The sequence below is a fragment of the Athene cunicularia genome (genome assembly GCF_003259725.1).
Source record: "Athene cunicularia isolate RWA chromosome 9 unlocalized genomic scaffold, athCun1 chr9_part1, whole genome shotgun sequence".
In the NCBI taxonomy this organism is placed as follows: Eukaryota; Metazoa; Chordata; class Aves; order Strigiformes; family Strigidae; genus Athene; species Athene cunicularia.
Genome location: NW_020799110.1, coordinates 10,190,667 through 10,211,193, shown reverse-complemented (window position 1 = coordinate 10,211,193; position 20,527 = coordinate 10,190,667). Strand labels below are relative to the sequence as shown.

Here is a 20,527-nt window from a genome sequence, read left to right as displayed (position 1 = left end):
GCCCGCCGCGCCGAGCCCCGCCTTACAGCGGTGCCTTGCGGGAGGGGGGCGCTGTGCGGGGCCACATGCGGGCCTTGGCTCGTCGGCAAGGGGTAATTTTTTAATCGACAAAGCTCTCTACCCGTGGTTAAGCCGTGTTTTTCTGGGAGGGCGTTTTCTTCACTGCGAGCCTCGCTGTGCCGTGGAGGCTTGGATGATCTTCTGTCACGTTGGGTTAGCGGCAGCCGAGCTGGGGGGAGAGGGTAGGAGTCCCTCCATTGGCAAAATATCAAAGCACCTGCTAGAATGATCCGTCACGGGTTCCAGATAAGGCTTTTGGCAGCCCGTGTGAGTTGCTCCTGTATTAACAGCTTGTTGTATTTGGTGACAGAGACCATGGCGGCCCAGAGGGAATGGACCCTGATGGTGTCATTGAGGTAAGCCTGTCCGAATTGACTAGAGACCTTAACTACTGATCGAGATAAATGCTGGATTTAATATTTTCTGGTTTTTTCTCTATTACAGAGCAATTGGAATGAGATTGTTGACAATTTTGATGATATGAATTTAAAAGAATCCCTTCTAAGGGGCATTTATGCTTATGGTTTTGAGAAGCCTTCGGCTATTCAGCAGAGAGCTATTATTCCATGCATCAAAGGTATGCAGGTGATTCATTTGTTGATATCAACATTGGATAATTAGGAAAGTGTTGTAAAATGCATACACTATTTTATTAGCGTGTGATGATACATATTTTAATATTTATTGAACGAGTGATATGATGGTACACCATCTTTCGGGACTGACCTGAAATGGAGAGAACTCTTAATATCTGATCACTTATTTCAAAGGGAATAAAATAAAACTGAAAACATGAATGACCTGTGTGGGAGCAGTAAATGTGTATCCTACTTTTTTTAGGGTATGATGTGATTGCTCAAGCTCAGTCAGGTACTGGCAAGACAGCCACATTTGCTATTTCCATCCTGCAGCAGTTGGAGATTGATCTCAAGGAGACCCAAGCACTAGTATTGGCCCCTACCAGAGAACTGGCTCAACAGGTATTGATAGTGTAGTTAAAAAAAAAAAAAGCTGCTTGTGTGTTGCATAGGTTTCAGGTTTCACAACTGTTAGACAATAAACAGACATCTTAAGGGGCTGTAACTAATATCCATTCAGAACCCATTTTGTGTTGAGTAATGGGGGATATAAACTGGCTTCTGTCCCACAAGTTCTCTGCCTGCTCTCAAAGTTGAGTTGATGCATGTGGAGGGTGGTGGGGCAGGGATGAAGGAGCCAGCGGCTATGCTGCGTCTAGTTCTGAGGAAGCATCTTCAGCAGAAAAACAAAATACAAGATACATTATTAAAGCACAGTGTTCTGAGTGGAAACAAAACTTTTTGGAAGCTATTTCAACTTGCGTGCAGTTGTGCAACATGAAAACTGCAGTGCGCATGTGGTCACTTCATTGTTTTTGTATTTTTGTGATGTTTTCCTGACTGAATGTTGTTGCATGTCTACTACACCTTCAAGACCTGGTATTCTGTTGTACTAAGTGGGAGTGTTTCAACAAAATGCTTACAGGATACTTAATTTTGGGGATGAATGTATATCAGTAATGCAGGTTCTGAAGATGAAATCTTGAACAGAAACTCAAAATAGAGTAGAAGATAGATTATATACAATTTATTGTCTTTTTCAACTACAATACATACTGAGATGCCAGTGCTAGTGAAGATTCTTTCTAAACATACTAAATCAGACAGGAAATTATAAAGGCAGATAGATCAGTGAAACTAGAACCTCTGATCAGAAGGTTTAGCCTTTGTTCTACTCTGAAGATATTGGTGAGGTGAAATTTGTTTCAAAGCCTGGCATACAGCAGTGCACTTGTACACTTACGTAAACTTCATACAGGTGCTTAGAATGCAGGCATTAACAGTTGAAAACGTGAGTTCTGAAGGCCCTGCTTTTAAAAAACTCAAATGCATGATAGTCACTTCTTTAAGTTTGACTAGTAAGGGCAAAAATGGAGCTTCAGTGCCCTTCTGAGTTAAGCTTTCTAGTGAACAATAAGAAGCAGTTGGGCAAAATCATTAGCAACTGTTTTCTAACCATAGGAGCTGCATAGTTCTTGTGCTGTCTTAGCTTTCAAAATCTATAAACAGCAATGATAACTGGGCTTAATCTTTAATATATCAGGAACTACTACTAATTGACAGGTTTTATTTTAGATTCAAAAGGTAATTCTGGCCCTTGGAGACTACATGGGAGCAACATGCCATGCTTGCATTGGTGGCACAAATGTTCGCAATGAAATGCAAAAACTTCAGGCTGAGGCTCCACACATTGTGGTTGGAACTCCAGGGCGTGTGTTTGACATGTTAAACAGACGCTATCTTTGTAAGTATGAGTTTAATTTTGCTCTTTAATAAATTTCCAATATAAATTTCACGCATTTGCTGTCATTGTAGAGGGCTGTACTGGAAAACTTAGTCCTAAAGGAGGGTGACAATAATCAAAGTATTTTGTTGATTTCTGAAAGTTAATGAGATATTACTTTTTTTATAGCACCTAAATGGATCAAAATGTTTGTTTTGGATGAAGCTGATGAAATGTTGAGCCGTGGATTTAAGGATCAAATTTATGAGATCTTTCAAAAATTAAGCACAAACATCCAGGTAAAAAAAAAACTTCTGCATGGTTAAATTCACGTGTGCAGCTTTGGTTACAGTGTAGCTGAGAACTGCTGAATTGTCTAAATCAAACTTGGTGTCCTAGGTACATGCTAATACGAAGTAATGCATTCTAGGTTGTGTTGCTGTCAGCTACCATGCCAATGGATGTGTTGGAAGTGACCAAAAAGTTCATGAGAGATCCCATACGTATTTTGGTGAAGAAGGAAGAACTGACTCTGGAGGGTATCAAGCAGTTCTACATTAACGTTGAGAGAGAGGTTGGTATCTTGTTGTACTTGCTCTGGCTGGAAGAGTTAGGTTAAAGTTCTCTTACCTTCTTGTTAAAGCACTGTGCTAAAATTACGGAAACCAAGGCTCAGCTTTGGTTTCTGTAATAATGCTAGTAGAGTATACGCAAGAAGAAGAAAAATGATGCACTGGATCAAAAATGACTAGGGTGGACCTCTTTCTTAATGTCCAGTGTCCTGTGTCTTAAGATTTGGTGCAACAGTTGCTGCAGAAACTCTGCTTAGGGTCTTGTTCCAACATTTTGGGTCATACTGACTGTAAATGCACACTACAGCGCACACTTCATTGGTTGTTGCTTTTAAGTTCCATTCTTGGCTTGGGATTCTTGTTACTTACTGAACTGTCAGTGGCATGATGCATTTCCTCGTTTACTTCTATGCAGGAGTGGAAGCTGGATACTCTCTGTGATCTGTATGAGACACTGACTATTACACAGGCTGTTATTTTCCTGAACACAAGGAGAAAAGTAGACTGGCTTACAGAGAAAATGCATGCCAGGGACTTCACAGTCTCAGCTCTGGTAAGAAAATACTTCTGAAATGCCACGTACATACTGAAAAACAAATTATAATGAGCTATTTTGGAGTGAAAAGCAGGAAAGTTATAATATAGCTGTGTGGTGCTGTATTATCGTTCCCCCTGCTTAAAGAAAAATGCTTCCTTCTATCCCTACCTGCTTTGTTCCCACGGCAGGTAGGGACGCTGGGTTTCATACATCGCTTTTTTAAAGGATACTCCCATCTGGAGTATTGCAGTTGTAGTAATTTCCACTTTTTAACTCCACAGCATGGTGACATGGACCAGAAGGAACGGGATGTTATCATGAGAGAGTTTAGATCAGGATCAAGCCGTGTCCTGATCACCACTGACTTGCTGGTGAGTATCTTACACCAAACACAACTCTGTTTAAATCTGCCAAAAGCTTCATAACTGAGTGAAGGTTCTTGTAGCCTGAACTATTTGAAGCTTCTTGGAAGAGTAAAGACTGCGTTCCACTATGGACTACACAGTTGTAGTTCATCACTAACCATGTAGTCGACAAAGAACACAAGGTAAATAACTTAACCTGAAGCCTGTGACTTGCACTGAAGACTCTGTGTTGCTTTTTCAGGCTCGTGGCATTGATGTGCAGCAAGTGTCACTGGTTATAAATTATGACCTGCCGACCAATCGTGAAAACTACATTCACAGGTTAGTTGCCTCTATCCTCTAGTTGGTGTGCTACACGGAATGTCACCTCCTCTACAGAAGTCAGCACAGAACCTCACCTCTCTTTCCTTTTAGTCCTTACCAGTAGCAGGTGGTGTTACGCATCCATTCATACAGTACCTGCCAAAAAGCTAGCAAGAAATAAAACCAGTTGTGTGGTCTGCTTTAAAAAAAGCCCTGACATGCACAGCTGTGGCTGTCAAATGAGGGAGGAGCAGAACTTTCAGACAACAAAACAAAGCAGTGGGAAAACTTAGATGTGTGATGGGTTCAGTGATGGCTGATCATTTGCTGAGATCTGGGGAAATAGAAATTGCCAGCTAGTGAACTCAATTTTTGCTGTGTAGGCTGTGGAGTATGATGATGAAAGCCCTTACTGGTGTAGCACCTTGATATTGTAGGTCCTGGCTAATTGGCAGCTGTTGCTGCTGCTCAGTGACTAGACTTTAATACTTGTAGCAAATGAGTTGTACAGGGCTGCCTTTGCTTGCAGAGGCCCAGCTGTTGGGTGCTTTTTGTGCCTTGTTTGCTTTTGGTGGCTCCTCTTACAGTGGGATTCTTTGTGTGTCTTCTGGTAGCAATTTGAGTTTTGTTTCCCTAGGCTTAGTTAACTGCTTCTAGTGACTGTCCCTAAATTAAGTAAACTGTGCTTTGTTACTTGATGTAAAAAAATACAGGAGTCGATAGCAGCAGTTGATGACACAAGATGGTGCTCAGAAACGGCGTTGACGTAATTTAGGACGTGGATTCGTAAGCGGCACAGTTTGAATAAAGCGAGTCGGTATTTATATATTTCTTTTGTCATGATTATTCACTAAGTTTTGTGAGCCATTTTTGTGTATTTAGCTCTTGCTGACTAGGTGCTTTACTGTGCAGTCTGCAGGGAGGTAGAACCGATGGTGGGTGTAACAAGTACTGCGATGTGTTAGTGACTGACTTGGGCTTACACAAAAATGTTGAGCTTAGTTTGGTTTTTTTAGAAAGAAAAATCCAAGTTTTCCCACTGGAAACAGTTATGTTGAATTAAAATTTTTGAGTGTGCTGTTCCATGTTACTGGATATAATTGGATTAACTTGGGAACAGTCTGATTTTTGAACAAGAGCTTATCTTTTGTATGCCCTGTGCCTGGCATTGGATGCATGTGGTGCGGGTGTGTTGGCTGAACAGAGGGAGGGAGGCTGAGCTGGGACTTCATACCCCAGTACCAACCATTAAATACAGATCTTACTTTGCAGCCCAAAGCGTAACCTTTTCTGCTCTGCTACTTTCCATAGGATGGACATTTCTTCTGTACTGTTGGCACTAACTGCTAGTTTTTCCTGACCAGACATGACTTTGGTAGCAGCTGGTCCTGTAAATACAGCATAAACTGGCCAGTGACAGACAAAAGAGCAGCAGTTAATAAATGGATCTTGCAAGCAAAGCAGATTAGTGTTGTTAACCTGCATGTAAATGTGTTCTCTCTTTGTGCAGAATTGGCCGGGGTGGTCGTTTTGGCAGAAAAGGTGTGGCTATAAATTTTGTCACTGAAGAGGACAAGAGGATCCTGCGAGACATTGAGACTTTCTACAATACTACAGTGGAGGAGATGCCGATGAATGTGGCTGATCTCATTTAATCCCTGGGATGAGGTGGTTTGAATGCAGTGCTCGCTGTTGCTGAATAGGCGATTCACAACGTGCATTGTGCTTCTTTCTTTGGGGATACATTGAATCTTGTCTCAATGCTCATAACGGATCAGAAATACAGATTTTTGATAAGCGAAGCGACTTTTTGTCGTGAGCTCTTGTGGGGGAAGCCATTGGCTTTATCCACTTTAGGGTTAGACTGTTGGGGTTGGGTGGAAAGTCATGGGGTCTGTAAATTTTTTCTTTATTAGAAATTTATTTCCTAGTTCCATAGAAGTGGTTGTATTAGATGTTCTTTATCATTTAATAATTTACTTATGGACTAAAAGATATAAGTGCTGTATAAAGTCAGCCAATTATGTTAAACTAGCCTACCTTCCTTTATTGTATGTATGTAACACTTCAGATTGAATTGGAAAGGCCTTTCAAAATCTCTAAACTTTTATAAGAGCATTAAAATGCATTTTTGTTTCATATGTATTTATTCAATAAAGTATTTAATTAGTGGTAAGTGTGATCTGGACCCTGTTGCTAAGCCCCAGCAAGCAAGCAATCATACTATTGTCTTAGTTAGGGTTAAACCCAGTAAAATTTGCCATATTGCACATGTCTTAATGAAGTTTGAATGTTCAATAAAATACTTCTATATTCACTTAAATTGTAAATATTTGCTTCTTGTTTAGAAAGGGGGTGTCTTGCTCAGTGGGAGGGTGAGGCCTCCTGGTCCAAGTCTGAAGTGAGGGAGGCTATCCCCTCAGGGGTGATAGACATGTGTCCAATTCCCTTTCATCAGAGTAGAACAGCTTAATAATGACAGCCTTGATTAAAAAGCCCCCCTTGCCTGCATTGTTCATATTCATTACCTCCCCAAGGCCCTTGTTCACTGCATTCAGGATGGCAGGGCAGTCCTGGGGGTGTCAAACAGCATACAAAGCATCTCAGCTCCCCCAGGCTGTGTTTTTTATAGAGGTAATACCTTCAAAGACTAGGATACTCTATAAACAACAACCAGAGGATGACTTGCCCTTCACCCCACATTTTTTCTTACAAAGCTTGGGTGAAAAAAGTTTTGCAATACACTTGGTGGTACAATGGAGGTAGCCATGCACCCTCAGGAGCTGGGCTCAGCCTGAAGCCTCATGCAATGGTTTTGCCAAGTCAATACTTTTCAATAAGCAATGTGGGCTTTCCTTTCTCTGCTTTCAGTTGATAACATGCATGTGTACACATTTTTGATACATTTGCCTTTTCATATATAAATCAACAAAAAGCTGCAAAGCATGAGCACTGCTGGCCCCTCAGCAGTCAGTGATCTCCTTAACCTTGTGTAAAAAAAAATGAAAGAAATACTCCAACAGGAACTTTGCAACTGCTGAGCAGTCCTTTTATTGCAAAAAACAGTACAAAAGTCAACAGGTCCCTGCTCAGAGCCTCTGCCAAACAAAAAGCTGCTCTACTCTGTATTTAAGTGTTATGGGTGAGCTGCTGCATCACAAGGGCACAGAGACTCACCAGCTGCAAGTATTCATCAGCACCATCTGCCAAGCATTTGTCTACTTCCTGCAAACAGAAAAGAGAAGGTAAAACCCTCTTAAAATGGTGGTGCTCAGGCCAGCCCTCCCTCAGCTTACAGTGGAGAACACCAAGATGAAGTTTGCCAACTGCAACAAATTCTCCAGCCATCGCACACTAGATAACCATCATACCAAACCAGGAAAAATGACCTCTCCAGCCTCCATCTTCTTGAGGAGGCCAAGACCTGGCAGGTGATACACAAGCAGGGATGCACATTTGCTCTGCAATGAATGCTAGGAGCATCACTCCACAGGTCATCACCACACTGCCTTTCTCCAGTGAATTCAGCAAAACCTCCACCAGTTATCTTTTGTTCTTGGCCAAAATTTAGCAGGTTGATTAGCTTTTTTTTTTTTTTTTTTCTTCTCTGAAAAGGCATTATTTTACACACCAGAACAAACCCTTGAATTTTGTAGCTCCTAATTTTTTAAGTACTGACTTAATCTCACCTTAATTTTCCCTCCCACTTTACACATTAAATAAAAAGCCAACCCCAAACCAACAAACCTCTTGCTTGAGTCCCATTAGAACAGTATAATATGGCTAGTAATTCACTTACTGGATTTCAATTCCTTCTCATACAATTTCTCAGGACAAAAAATTTAGGTTCTACCAAGAAACATTCAGAACTAGAAAATAAATCACATATGTACTTCTTGGGAGAGAGTGCATAAACAAAAATTAATCACTGGATATCAGTGTGTTTTTTAACTGAAGCTACAGACTTACCGCAAGTTTCTCGACTATGACAGATTTCTGCTTGTCACTGTAATCTTCGCTCTCAACAATAGTATCATGCAGCTGGTTTACAAGCTGAGCAACAGCATAGCCTTCATTTATGAGATTCTGTGTCAGGGAGAGAGGAAAATGGAAATAATTCAGCAGCAGAAACACCACAAACTGGAAAACCAATCTGAAAAATTCCACCTGAACCAAAAGACTACTGAAATGTATTCCAAAACTTCTAAAGTTTAGAGGACAGCTCAGCAGTTTGATACAGTCCAGCATCCTGCCCAACAGTGACCCAAAGCAAGCACCTAAGGAAAGGCTGCAAGAGCACGGCAGGCATATAGCAATAATTTTGCCCAAATATTCTTCCAGCTTCTGACAATTTACATCTCAGGGATTTTGTGAGCTAGAGACATTTTAAGCATTTAACAACCTTCACTGAACCTAACCAATCTTCTAAAATTAGGAAAGCTTAGCATCCACAGCGTCATGTGGCAGCTTCACAGCTCTCACATTTTAAAGTGCCACCTACTTTATTTTCTTCATCTGCTAGTTGCTAGCCTCAGGCATAGAGATCTAAGGCCAAAACTTTTTCAATAAAATAAAAACCATGGCAACTAAAGATAGCATTTTTTTTTTTAATCAATAGTGTCAAGTTATAAAAACAGCAATTACCAAGAACAGTAGTCCATGAAGCCGTTTAGGCAGAGAGAAGTTTATGGAAACAGAAAAAGAGATGGTGCAACCTTATTTTTCTGTACAGCAAAATAAACACCCATGCTTTACAGAAGTATGTACTCAAATTGTGTCAACTGCATATTGAGCATATTTGAAACAAACCCCCACTATGAAGTACCTACTTGAGAAACTGGAGAGCAGTTCCAGACTACTACATTAGATTAGATCATGGTTTGATGAAATACTATACCAGGTTGCAAGGATTTAGAAAATGTGTATCATCACCTCTTAATCATCTTTCAGACATCATGACAAGTAAATGTGAAAGTCTAAGGCAGTAATATCTGCACAAGTCCTTGTACAACAATTCTAAGATCTGCTGCAAGTTTACATGAGAATAAATCCAGACTCAAAACCAGAGATCCTGCCAAAACTATCTGATGAGTCTCATCCAGATAAAAAGCAGGAGACTGACCAATACAGGGTTTTTTTCATACAGGCATAGAACATTTCACTGGAAGGGAGAATGGTATTATGGCATGCTCCCCTCTGTCAGGGACCAATCCTTGATTTAAAGTCCAGTTCAAGACTGCCTGAGCCTCCTTTAAACCCATGAGATCAGGAATTTTCCATTCTTCAAAGAGAGGAAAAACCTTTTGTGTATTAACATAAATCCATCTCTAGAAATCCAGTAGTTTGTGCCCTGCAAGATCTAGTTTAAGACAAATTAATCACTACTGTACTGTAAGATTAACATGAAATATTGTAAAACTGAAGCCTTATTACAGCTTTATTCAGATACTTCTCATCTAACACAGGTTCCATGTAATAAAGAAGGTGACAAGTCCAGAGACTAGTCGAGTCCACTGAAGAGACAGTTCTAAAGGCCTGAGCCAAGCGTCTCGCTAGGAACTCCTAGTCTGCCTAATTCAGCCTAACAGCTCCACATGTGATCAGTTTAGCTCAAGGGAAAACCAGAGTCACACTGGTAGGGAATCCTATTTCCAGCTCTTCCTCAAGAGGTAAAGATCAGAATACTAACTGGTAAAGACATGCCTCCTGAAATGTGCATCCTAACTGACCTGGGGACAAATGTTCTTCAGCTGCAGACCCGCAACAAAGGATTCACAGGGCCATGACCTAGAAAAATATCCAGGCTACAGCACTAGAAGGACTCTACCTTTGCCAGTGCTTCCAGTTTCTCAAATGAACCACTCCGGCAGACAGACAGCAGTTCATCAGTTGTTTCTTTAGGGATGACCTGTAAAAAGAAGTTACATTCCATAATTTCAACTTTGTAAATTTAAAATTGAAGTTGATGCTTACAAACAGATACAAACTGTTTATGAAGGAGGCCATTTTAGCATTTAATTCCTCTAGACACCCAACCACTTTCAAGCAAGTATGTAAGACTAGCTAAATTTTATGAGCGAGTGCTAGGTTGTAATATTTGTCCTATATTGGTTATATTAAAACAAAAACTGTATAATGGTAGTGAATAGTCAAAGTCACCTTCATAAATCCAACACAAAAATCACTTATTCAGGACACTAAGCAGAAAACCTACGTCAACAATTAGATCAGACAATGCTTTCTGTACCATTGTACACCTAAGCAAAACTGCAAATCAGTCTTCTCTCCGGTGATGCACTGGGAACATACAAAAATAGCCCAATGCAACAAGATCAGACAGTAAATGAGAAGGAAAAACGTTGACAGATGCAATTATTTAGCTCTGAGCAGGGAAGCACTGCCCACATTCTCTCTTCTACTCATTGTCTTTCCTGTCAGTTGAGTGTCTGGACAATTTGGTTTCAAAGTTTCTTTACTAATCTTTTGTAGTAAGGTCACTCCAGGGTCACAGAAGTTATGTATAACCAAGAACATGAAGACTTTAATGAAGATGAAAAGTTGGGTTCCTCTGGTTTAAACAAGCATTATTCAGTAACATAATTCCATGCTTCTCTTTCCTATCATCACAGTCAACTACTGCCAGGTTTCTCAGAAATTGCAATTTACAGATACCTGTAAGCGAAATCCAGCTCTTTTCTACAGCTAGATACACAAAACCAAACAAGTTCACTGAGAAGATTGTTTAAAACTGTTCTGTAAAGCATGCACAAGTGGCAATTACCTCTGGTTCCATCAAAGTGAAAACCTCTCAACCCTTACAATCAGCTATGATGGTAACACCTTCAGGGGAATTGTGTCCTAAAGCGCATTTATTTTTCAGCTCCTCAATTCCTGATCTCACATTTTGTGCTTTAGGGGGTATTTTGTTGCTACATCTTCACACAAATTTTACTAAATGCATTTCCTCCCAGGTTTCTCCTGTCCCTGTCAGTATTTTCTATGTCATTCCAAAACTGCTGTTTTGCTAAAAAGCAAGGTCTATACACATCCTTGAAGAGACATCATCACGGTGAATGTGAAGCTGAAAATGAGCTGCTACTGAAAAATCATTGCCCTGTGGTGTCTCCAAACCATATTTTGCAATGATTGTATTTAAATACACACACATACTTATAACATACACACACATGCATGCGCCAAAAAGATGTTCTAGTCTGTCCCACGAAAGGCAATACATTTTGTATTAATGGGGAGAAAAGTTCAACTTCAGTTTGAATTATAAGACTATTCTACAGTTTTTCTTGACTTACAGAATAAGTTGATAGAAACTTGCTATATATAAAGTGTACAGAACCAGTTTTTATAATTCTGGTGGATAATGTATCAGTACTATACTGCAACACTAATGGGTATAAACCAATTTTTTAATTAAATTTTGAGCAAAGGCAGATACAGGTAGCAACTAGACTTACTACACAAACTAATTAGAGGAGAAACTGTAAAGCATAGCTTACCCCAGCAATTTCAGTGACTATCTTCTCCGTGATCTCTTTTCCACCCATCAGGCGAGTGGCACTTTGAAGAAAAGTAATTGCTTTTCTTAAGTCCCCTTCTGACACTTTAACAAGGTATGATACTGCCTGAAAAATAATGTCAGAAAATGCCAAGTTACATGTTCACTGTTAATTAAAATCCAGTACTCTTTCTCAGCATGTTGATTTTAAAACATCAAGTAGTGCCTAAAGCAGATTGTCACAGACAGGCACAATAGTCAAGTTATAAAACAACCTCTTTATAAACATAAATGCATGCTGGCAATTTCGGAATGAAGCATGGTTTAAAGTAAGTATACTCAGCACAGAACAAAAAGCCCTACAATTTTGCTTCAGTTTTCTCTGGTGGATGTTTCTCTGGTTTTAGGAAGACTCTTAAAATCCATTCCATCAGTGAAAGCAAAATAATACCTAAATGAGTTTATATACTGTATTTAATACAACTGAGCAGTCTGGAAAAGTATGCTGACTTAGCCCATTTCACTGCAATGCAATTATGCCCTGGATTAAGCAATAAAATTACATGGCAACCATGAAGTTACCTCACTACTGATTTGCACATGTTCCTTCTCAGAAACGTCCAACAGCCTCTGCTGTTGGATTTTGTCTGACAAAGGCTTGAAGCGGAATTTGGAGCATCGAGATGTTAAAGGTTCAATTATTCTGAAAGAAAGGAAGGACAATGTTTGGTAAATGAATGCATGGGTCAAGTTCACAGAGACAAAACTATCAAGGCAGAAAAGGGCAACATAAGCTTACAACTGCAACACTGTAAAGAATAAAAGTTGAAAGCTAAACATTGTCTTCAGTCTTGTATTTGCATAGCTACCTCTCTATTAATTGAAAACTATGAAACCTACATATCAACCTCTCAAAGCAGGGGCTGGGGGGAGACTACAGAACAACAGAAGAGCAACAAGTCCAAATAAGCAACAAATTCCACACATACCTGCTGATGTAGTTACAAATAAGGCAGAAACGCGTTGTTTTAGATTCTTTTTCCATTGTGCGTCTCAGAGCTGCCTGGGCTGCTGAAGTCATTGAGTCTGCTTCATCCAGGATTACAATTTTAAAAGGAGGACAAATTTTGCCACTGAAAAGTAAGAAATCTATTAACCAGGAAACATGGAGTGTATGGACCAAGTAAAAAAAAAAAAAGTCACTGCAAACAGCAAGTCATATTTTACTTAAGTATTTATACCTGATAAATAGAACATATTCAGAGGTTCAATCTTTTTTATTATTTTTAGATAAAGGACTCATATTTGTAATAAAAGGGGAGACTGAGTTCCCGTAGAAAGACCAACACTTGAATACTGCAAAAGTCCTCTAAAATACATACTCTTGCTTTAAGTTTCTTCTTTTAACCACTAATGCAGCTCCTCCTTTTACAGGATTCCTGATTCCCTGAACTTTAAAGAACACTACAATTGATTAATTTCAGTACACAAGACCATTTCTTGCCAGATAGCCCTGGCATGCACTTTCTTCCTGCTACTTTCCACACATATGGATTCACCTGCACAAGGCTTCTCACCACCTAACACCAGAATCTTGTTAGCATCTTATAAACTAGAGCCCATCTTGTACCAGAGGCAGCAGATTAAAGGTACTAGAGGAGCAACTTCCACCAATTTACCCAAAGCAGCTTTTCTATGGTAGCCAGACAACACCTGCAAACGCAACAGCGTATCACCAAATCCAGAAGTCCTGATCTTCCCCATCTGTCTCTCCCTAACTGTAACAGCACTTAGTAAAAGCTCCTCCCAGGTGTTCAAACTCTCAACATGAAATTACATGACACCAAAGCTTAGCCAAAGCACTGTGTATGTTGCAAACTTCTGGGCAGTGTTGACCCATTATTTATATTAGAATTATAAACTTAACAAAAACAACCACATGTTTTGTCCTAAGCAAGAGGGGTTTGATCCCCCACTCACTCTGAGCGGCTTCCAGATGCAGTCAGCTGTGCAAAAGCCTTCACTTTTTCCCGAATCACTTGTATTCCGCGCTCATCAGAAGCATTTAACTCCAGGACTCTTTGTCGGAATAATTCAGGCCTGCAAAATTTTTATTATAACAGCTGCTAAATCTTGTAATAATACATTATAGAATACATCAACAACCATTCTGGCCTTTTTGAATGCCAGGTATTATTTTTGCCAGCATTACTAAATAACATACTTTAAGAGACAGTTGAGATCACTAAATGAATTTGGTATGCATTTCCATTAGCTATTTTTACAATTGCCTCCCAGACTGCAGAAAACAATGAAGTGTAAAATTACATCAGTTATTCAGGAAAAAAACAGTAGGAAGATGGCTTCATAAGTTCAGAGCACTATATTATACACCCTTCTACTTATACGCTGTGAGCATTGTGGAAGAACAAGCAAAAAATGCCAAGATCCAGTTGCTGCAGTGCTCTGCCATTGTAATACTACCAGCAAGAAGTATCTAGAGAGTATAATACTGGCAGTATTTAGCTGCAATACCTCTAAAGAAAGCCAGTGTACTCATTTTTTCAAGTTTTGGGAATTCAAATGGACACACAATGTGGATTTGTCTTCCTACTATTAGACTAGAAGTGGTTCTCTCCAAAAAACATGAGCCATAACAGGGAGCAGAGGGGGAGGTACTAAAGTCAACATAAGATTTCATTTTACATCAAACCACCTTCTTATCTGTTTTTGCTTATGTGTCACTGAATTAAAAACCTCAAAATACTCAAAGACTCCCAAGTGATACAAGTGAGTTGATGAATGTACACTTGCTAAATTTTAGTCTGACTCCCAATGTTACTTCCAGACACACTTCAGTGGGCATAACAAAAAGATTACAATTCAGACACTTTATGAAGTACTTTGAGATCTATGTGTAGCTAATGACTTACCAAATAAACCATTAAAATTGAAATTTCTTTACAGTTCAGTAAGGCATATCCAAACTATTTCTTTTCATACTCTTTGCTACATAGGGTTACGTGGCTGCCAGTCTCAAGTGTTGTAAGTCTATATTGGTAACAGAAATCACTGACTTGTGACTGGGCAAATGAGAAAGAAATCTCATGTTAGAGCTGAGTTAGAATGCAAAGATATTCCTGAAAAAGACCTAGAAGCTACATAAGAGGAGGCAATGACAAGAGGCACTCCATCACATGATTAGGAGACATGTGACAGTCAATTACACCAAAGCAACTTGATTCCAGCTTACCCATAGAGTTCTCTAGCAGCTGCTAAAATAGTGGAAGTCTTTCCAGTTCCAGGTGGGCCATAGAACAACAGATTGGGAAGCTGAAACAGCAAAGCACCATTTTTAAGAAAGACAAACCATAAACAGGAAAAGCTACTGAAAATCTGAGCACCTAATAAACCAGAAACTAATATCAAGTCTTCCACTTCTAGGTCATTGCACATAGTGCTCGACAACAGTTGCTGTTTATTATACAGCATGGACAGGCTGTTACATGGTGGTACCATCACATGTTCTATCAAAATTGATACCTAAATTTATATTTTATTTGTATATATTCCCTCCAGGTCATGTCTGAGATTACTAAAGCCTACAGAACTTACTGTTATGACTGCAGCGACATGCAAACTTATCCAAGGATGGTCCTCAGTCTGGATAACGCTAGCAGTGCAGCTGTGACAAAATCTGTCGCAGGTTAATCATCCCTTACTTTCTCATCTCTGTCTTTTCAAGCCACACTGAGAATTCTTTGCTGCCATTAACTCCACTGCAATAAGTACAAAGTAGCTTGTGAATGCCTGTGCTACACTGCAGTGAGTGTAATGCAGACACAGCCTAATGCTAATCACAGAGATGCTTGCAACAACTGACAGGAATGCATAGCACTAGCAAATCTCCACATCCATCCAAGAATTTTTCAAAGGAGGAGACCAGTGGCATTTCTTAAAGAGATTAGGTTAACTGGTCTTTCATATTAATTAAAAACCTCAGCATGAAAAATAGGAATGCATTAAAAAATATGCTGACACAGGAAGATCAAAGTAGCACAGCAAAGACTGCAGTAATAATTATAGGAAGACATTTAGCAGCACAAAGCATAAAATCTCACAATTTGGGAATGTAACTAAATATCTGCCAGATGTCTGGAATTCATGAGATGGAATAAAATAAAAGCTGACTTTGTCTGTCAGTCAGAGGAACAGTGTAAGCCTAACAGTGGTCCTAGGATATGCATTTTCAATATGGTTGAAAAATTATTAATACTAACAGAGGGCTAATAAGACTTCATCTGGAAAGCTACACACAGTTCAGGTCATCCTTAGTTAAGGATGATGATTCCAAACTGGGACAGGTTGTTAAAGGAATGAAGAGCCTATCTTATGAGAAGTGACTTTTAATAAAAGAGTTTGTTTTAGTTAGCTCAGCACAACAAAAGCTGAGAGGGAACATGGCTGATCTCCATAAATATATCAGAGCAACACAGAGACAAAGTTGACATGAACCAAATTTGTGTAAGTTAGCCATGACTAAGTTTTGGCTGAAATCAAGAAGATTTCTAATTAGCATAGAAGTGATAGCTTTCTATACTACTATTTCAAATAATTCATCTTATAAATTATCAGGCCGCACTTTAAAATTGCTGCCTCATAGTAGGGGATGTTCCAGTTCCACATTCTTAGAACAAGAATCCAAGTGTCTCCTACAATCAATAGCAAAAAGACAAACCTCTCAGTCTGATTTGATTTCCAGCCCTTAATAAATGTTCTACTTTTAAAAAGAGTCAACTAAAATTAGATTAGAGAATCTTATGTGGAATATAGCGGCCAATGCAGACAGAATGGGAACAGCAAAACCAAAGACATCCAAAGAGCAGAGAAAAATACAAGAGTACATAATCCCTAATCAGAAAAGGAAAGAGACAGACCAGTTTGGTAGCAAGCATCCCATTTTAACAACTAAGATAAGGCACAGAGATCAGATGCAACTGTGTATGTACCATAAAACTACAGTTAGAAGAATTTCAATCTTCTATCAATTTATAGTAAATAAATCCATTTCAAGTTTTTCCTGCTCTTTCTGCCAATCATTTGTTGCTTGTTTCCCTAATTACTAACAACATCCAGTACTAGCAAACGTTTTTTCCAGTTTAATTAGATACCACAACATTATTATCCCACTGTATCTTTTAGGAAAGTTCCAGGGAGAGGAAATGTTTACTGAATTGACAGCTGAAAATTCACCAACCACCATGTTAGGTTAGCACACTGCAAGGACAGACATTTTCATGGAGATTCATAATTTCATGCCTTTGCTAATTCACACTCTACTAGTTCTCAAAGTAATCATTAGCTGGTAAAAAGTTTTAATAAGAAACTGTTTCCTAATTCCATTAAATCCACACTTTACTAGTGTTTCTGTTTCAACCTCATTTACACTTGTATCTCACTGAATTTGTCACCAGTATTCGCACTACTTTTTCACCAAGCACAGCCTAATCCTTTATGTAACTGTGGCAGTATTTTTAAACAGACTGCAACCTGATCTGGTTATCCATTTTTCCATGGTTGCCAGGGGTAAGTAGGATACCTGCAGGCATCACCCTGCTTATGGGAAAGTTACTGCATATAGGGCAAACCCCAACTCTTCTAGAAGTTCCAGTACAAGTGAAAATGTAAATTGCAATGAAATCCTAAGCCTAACTCTCTTTTCAGTCATTAAAATATCAATAAGTAAATGAAAACTAAAGAATACCATGACATTTGTTAGTTTCTTTGAAAACAGCAACAACAAATTGACAGTCCTGGGAGAAAGAAATCAACTTCTCCAGTTCAAAACCACTTGGACTCTAGTCTTGCCAGTTTATAACAAGGCAGATGGAGACATATCAAGACTTAAAAGTCCTGCTCTGTTTAGCAGGCCCCAGAACAAGGCCCACAAATACAGGCCAATCAACAAATGACTGGCTCCCCATTTTCAACACTAATGTTTAAATAAAGCACATTACACAAACCTACAGCATTGTCACAGCTGTTTCTTTGATCTCATCAGATCTCCAAATTCAGTAAGAACTTCTGAAATAAGTACCAGCCATCTCAGAGTTTAAATTACACTTTTGCCTTTTTGACAGAATGAGTCCTTTCAAGAACTAACAGAAGTGTCCAAGTTTTAAAAGCGTTAAATATTTTAAACTACTTGAATGATTTTTTTCTCAAATACCTTGCTGAGTTTGGGTAGCTGTGACAAAATAAAAACCCCCGTAACCATAAGCAGAAGTTATGACCTGTCCTTTCAACTCAGGACGCAAGAAGTCAACGCAAGTGTACTAGGCTCATAATTCAAGAAACATTGCTGACCCAGAAGCTGTAAGGTTTTAAATAGCTGTTGCTCAAAATAGAAGTTCACAACCCATCACCTAAGCGATGTTACACAACTGATATGTCCAGACAGAATAGGTGGCAGAACTCATTTCTCCTTAACTGTTAATTGTTCCTTACTAATTACCTCAACCGTACAAATACTATCATATAGCAGCATTGCTGTTGACACCCAGATTTCTATGGGTACAACATTACATGACAAGGTCACATTACAACAGCATTCTCAAAGTAAACTGAATCTGGAGACATGACCTAAAGAAAGAAATTATACATGTCTTTCCCAGTTCTGTCATACCAGATTCATTTTGGCTCCCTGTGCTCAAATAAGGTACATCTGCTTTTGCAAGTTCAGATCTTTTCAGAGAGAAATAGAGTCATATCAGTCAAAACCAGAACTGCAGAGAAAATTGTCTTAAGATATAATTTTCAAACACCAAAGATTACCTATGCATATTGCACATCGGAGCACACTACGAGTGAAAGGATTCTTGCATAAAACTCTGGAAGGTCCAAATTGCTTCTTTTAGCTCTTGGTGAGCAGACAGCCATATCATAAATATCATTTTCAGAATATCCTTACCAACCAATTCAGCTGGCATAAACAGTCCATGAAAACAAAAACAGCTTTTGGAGCACAGGTAAAGTTTACCTTTTAGGTAAAGCATGGAGAAAAAAAATTCTCAGCATGTACAAAGGAAGGAATTGTCCAGACTTGCAAAAAAGCACAACAATCTCTTGGCTACCTACTCTATTTCTCCCTGCAGTCCCTCCAGCTCCCCATCAAGTGGTTTGGAGGAAATAACCATCATTCATATCGAGTATGTACTAAATTTTTATCCAAAAGCAAATGGAAGTGTAAACAAAAGCAACTGAAAATGCTCTGCTCATCCTCTTTATATTCTGAGATCACAGATGTCAGTGCTGCAGTGAGGTTAGTGCAACTGTCATACTTAGCTTTTTAAAGCCAAAGAGACTTACTTGGAAACTTTAACCAAAAAAGTTTGTGGATCACTAAGTAGCAGGCCTGGCACTTAAACTTCCCTCGTTAGCAAACAGCATATTTGTTTTAATGTTTAGCACTTTCACAGAAGCACTGATAGATAACCAGACCTGTTTAGGAATGATTGGCAATCCAAACTTTTATATTAAAGAAAAATTTCCCCTCTCCTCTTAAACACAAATGTCAAAAGTACTAGCTGAATAGTAGAGACAACAAATGCCTTTCCAGATTTGAAACTATTAACAAGTAGTTTGCCAGTTGAGCTTTTCCAGAAAAATTCCAAACTGCATCACAGAGCTGCCAACTTTACCATGTTTAGAGGGCTGGAAACATCACAAGTTTTACACATATCTCACAACATACTATGAGGAAGCCACTTAGCTTGCTTGTAAAGTACCACAGTAAAAATTATCATTATTAATTTAGAAAAGAGAGGTTTTCATTGCTGCTGGCTAAAGGATCTGCCTAAACATAATGATTGGGTGAATGTTATCATTACACTCACATCAGCACCTTCCAAGGACTTTTTCAGCACCGCAACGACTTCATCCTGGAAGGCAACCTCATCCACATTTTTTGGGCGACTAGATAAAAAAAACATTAAATGCAATTTATTAGCCAACAAATTTTCCAAAGAAAAATGAAACTGAGAAAAACAACTCTTCCCTTTCTGATTACATCAGGTACTGAAGAATTACAGCGAATTTTGTAGTTGAGGTCAAAATCATAACAGGAAATCTGTCTAATGCCTCTGCTCTGTATTACTGAAGTAAGTGACCTAATCTCCCAGGAAGCTGTCCATCTATTTATACTGTCAACACCTGCCTGAGCTGTTTTTAGAAGTACTGTACTGCAGGCTACAGTATTTTACCACTTCGTGAGCTGATAAAGGCTTCTCAAAACCGAAGCATTTAATGCACCTCTGCACCAAGCCACAGCAATGAGACTGCACTGCTTGAGAGAGGCAACGGACACATTTTCTGCTCAGTAACACCAACATAGGGCTTTAACAGTAGTTCACAGTGATGGCTTCGCCGCATGACAGGAAAAGTTAAAGCTGTTCTCCCAGGTGGAGACAGAGCTGCAACCCCTTTCCTGTGCTCCACATCCCCTCCAGAGCCGAAGCCCCTGCCACGATCAGACACGGCCACCCCGACCAGAAACCCCACTGCCCCAGAAAAGCCCTTACTATTTCTCAACCCAAGGGATGGGTTTGAGCCTCTTGCCCTCCCCGCTGCTCCCCGCTGCGCCGGCCGCGCCCTTCTCCTTGGCAGCGAGGGGCTTGGTGCTGATGGAAGACGGGCCTTTGAGAAAGGCCTGCATGGCTCCGCTTGGGCTGGGCTACACTAGGCTGGGCTGGGCGACACTAGGCTAGGCTAGGCTAGGCTGGGCCGGGCCTGGCCCGACCCGATCGCCACCTTCACCTCACAGCCTCCGCGCCCCGCCGCCAGGCCGAGCCCAGCCCGCACACAGCCGCAGCACAGA

The 20,527-nt window shown here is 39.7% G+C and overlaps 2 protein-coding genes and 3 non-coding genes across 5 annotated transcripts; 4 read left to right on the top strand and 1 right to left on the bottom strand.

The window, feature by feature from the left end:
- The first annotated feature begins 280 nt into the window (after window positions 1-280).
- Window positions 281-6,462, top strand: EIF4A2 (eukaryotic translation initiation factor 4A2). Its single transcript, XM_026854568.1, has 10 exons — window positions 281-416; window positions 505-637; window positions 901-1,040; window positions 2,214-2,382; window positions 2,551-2,660; window positions 2,792-2,935; window positions 3,349-3,486; window positions 3,753-3,842; window positions 4,078-4,157; window positions 5,650-6,462. The coding sequence occupies exons 1-10, from the start codon at window positions 393-395 to the stop codon at window positions 5,792-5,794; spliced, it is 1,173 nt and encodes a 390-aa protein (XP_026710369.1). The 5' UTR covers window positions 281-392; the 3' UTR covers window positions 5,795-6,462.
- On the top strand, window positions 751-821 carry LOC113483635. The gene has a single exon (XR_003399065.1). It is a non-coding gene; the product is annotated as a small nucleolar RNA SNORD2 (small nucleolar RNA).
- Window positions 2,990-3,170, top strand: LOC113483633. Its single transcript, XR_003399063.1, has one exon. It is a non-coding gene; the product is annotated as a small nucleolar RNA SNORA81 (small nucleolar RNA).
- On the top strand, window positions 3,557-3,683 carry LOC113483636. The gene has a single exon (XR_003399066.1). It is a non-coding gene; the product is annotated as a small nucleolar RNA SNORA63 (small nucleolar RNA).
- A 712-nt stretch (window positions 6,463-7,174) lies between the features above and the next one.
- Window positions 7,175-20,521, bottom strand: RFC4 (replication factor C subunit 4). The gene is made up of 10 exons (XM_026854554.1): window positions 20,232-20,521; window positions 19,548-19,626; window positions 14,906-14,985; window positions 13,633-13,752; window positions 12,642-12,785; window positions 12,235-12,355; window positions 11,654-11,779; window positions 9,967-10,047; window positions 8,109-8,225; window positions 7,175-7,364 (listed from the first exon to the last, which is right to left on the bottom strand). The coding sequence occupies exons 1-10, from the start codon at window positions 20,363-20,365 to the stop codon at window positions 7,269-7,271; spliced, it is 1,098 nt and encodes a 365-aa protein (XP_026710355.1). The 5' UTR covers window positions 20,366-20,521; the 3' UTR covers window positions 7,175-7,268.
- Between the last annotated feature and the right edge of the window lie 6 nt (window positions 20,522-20,527).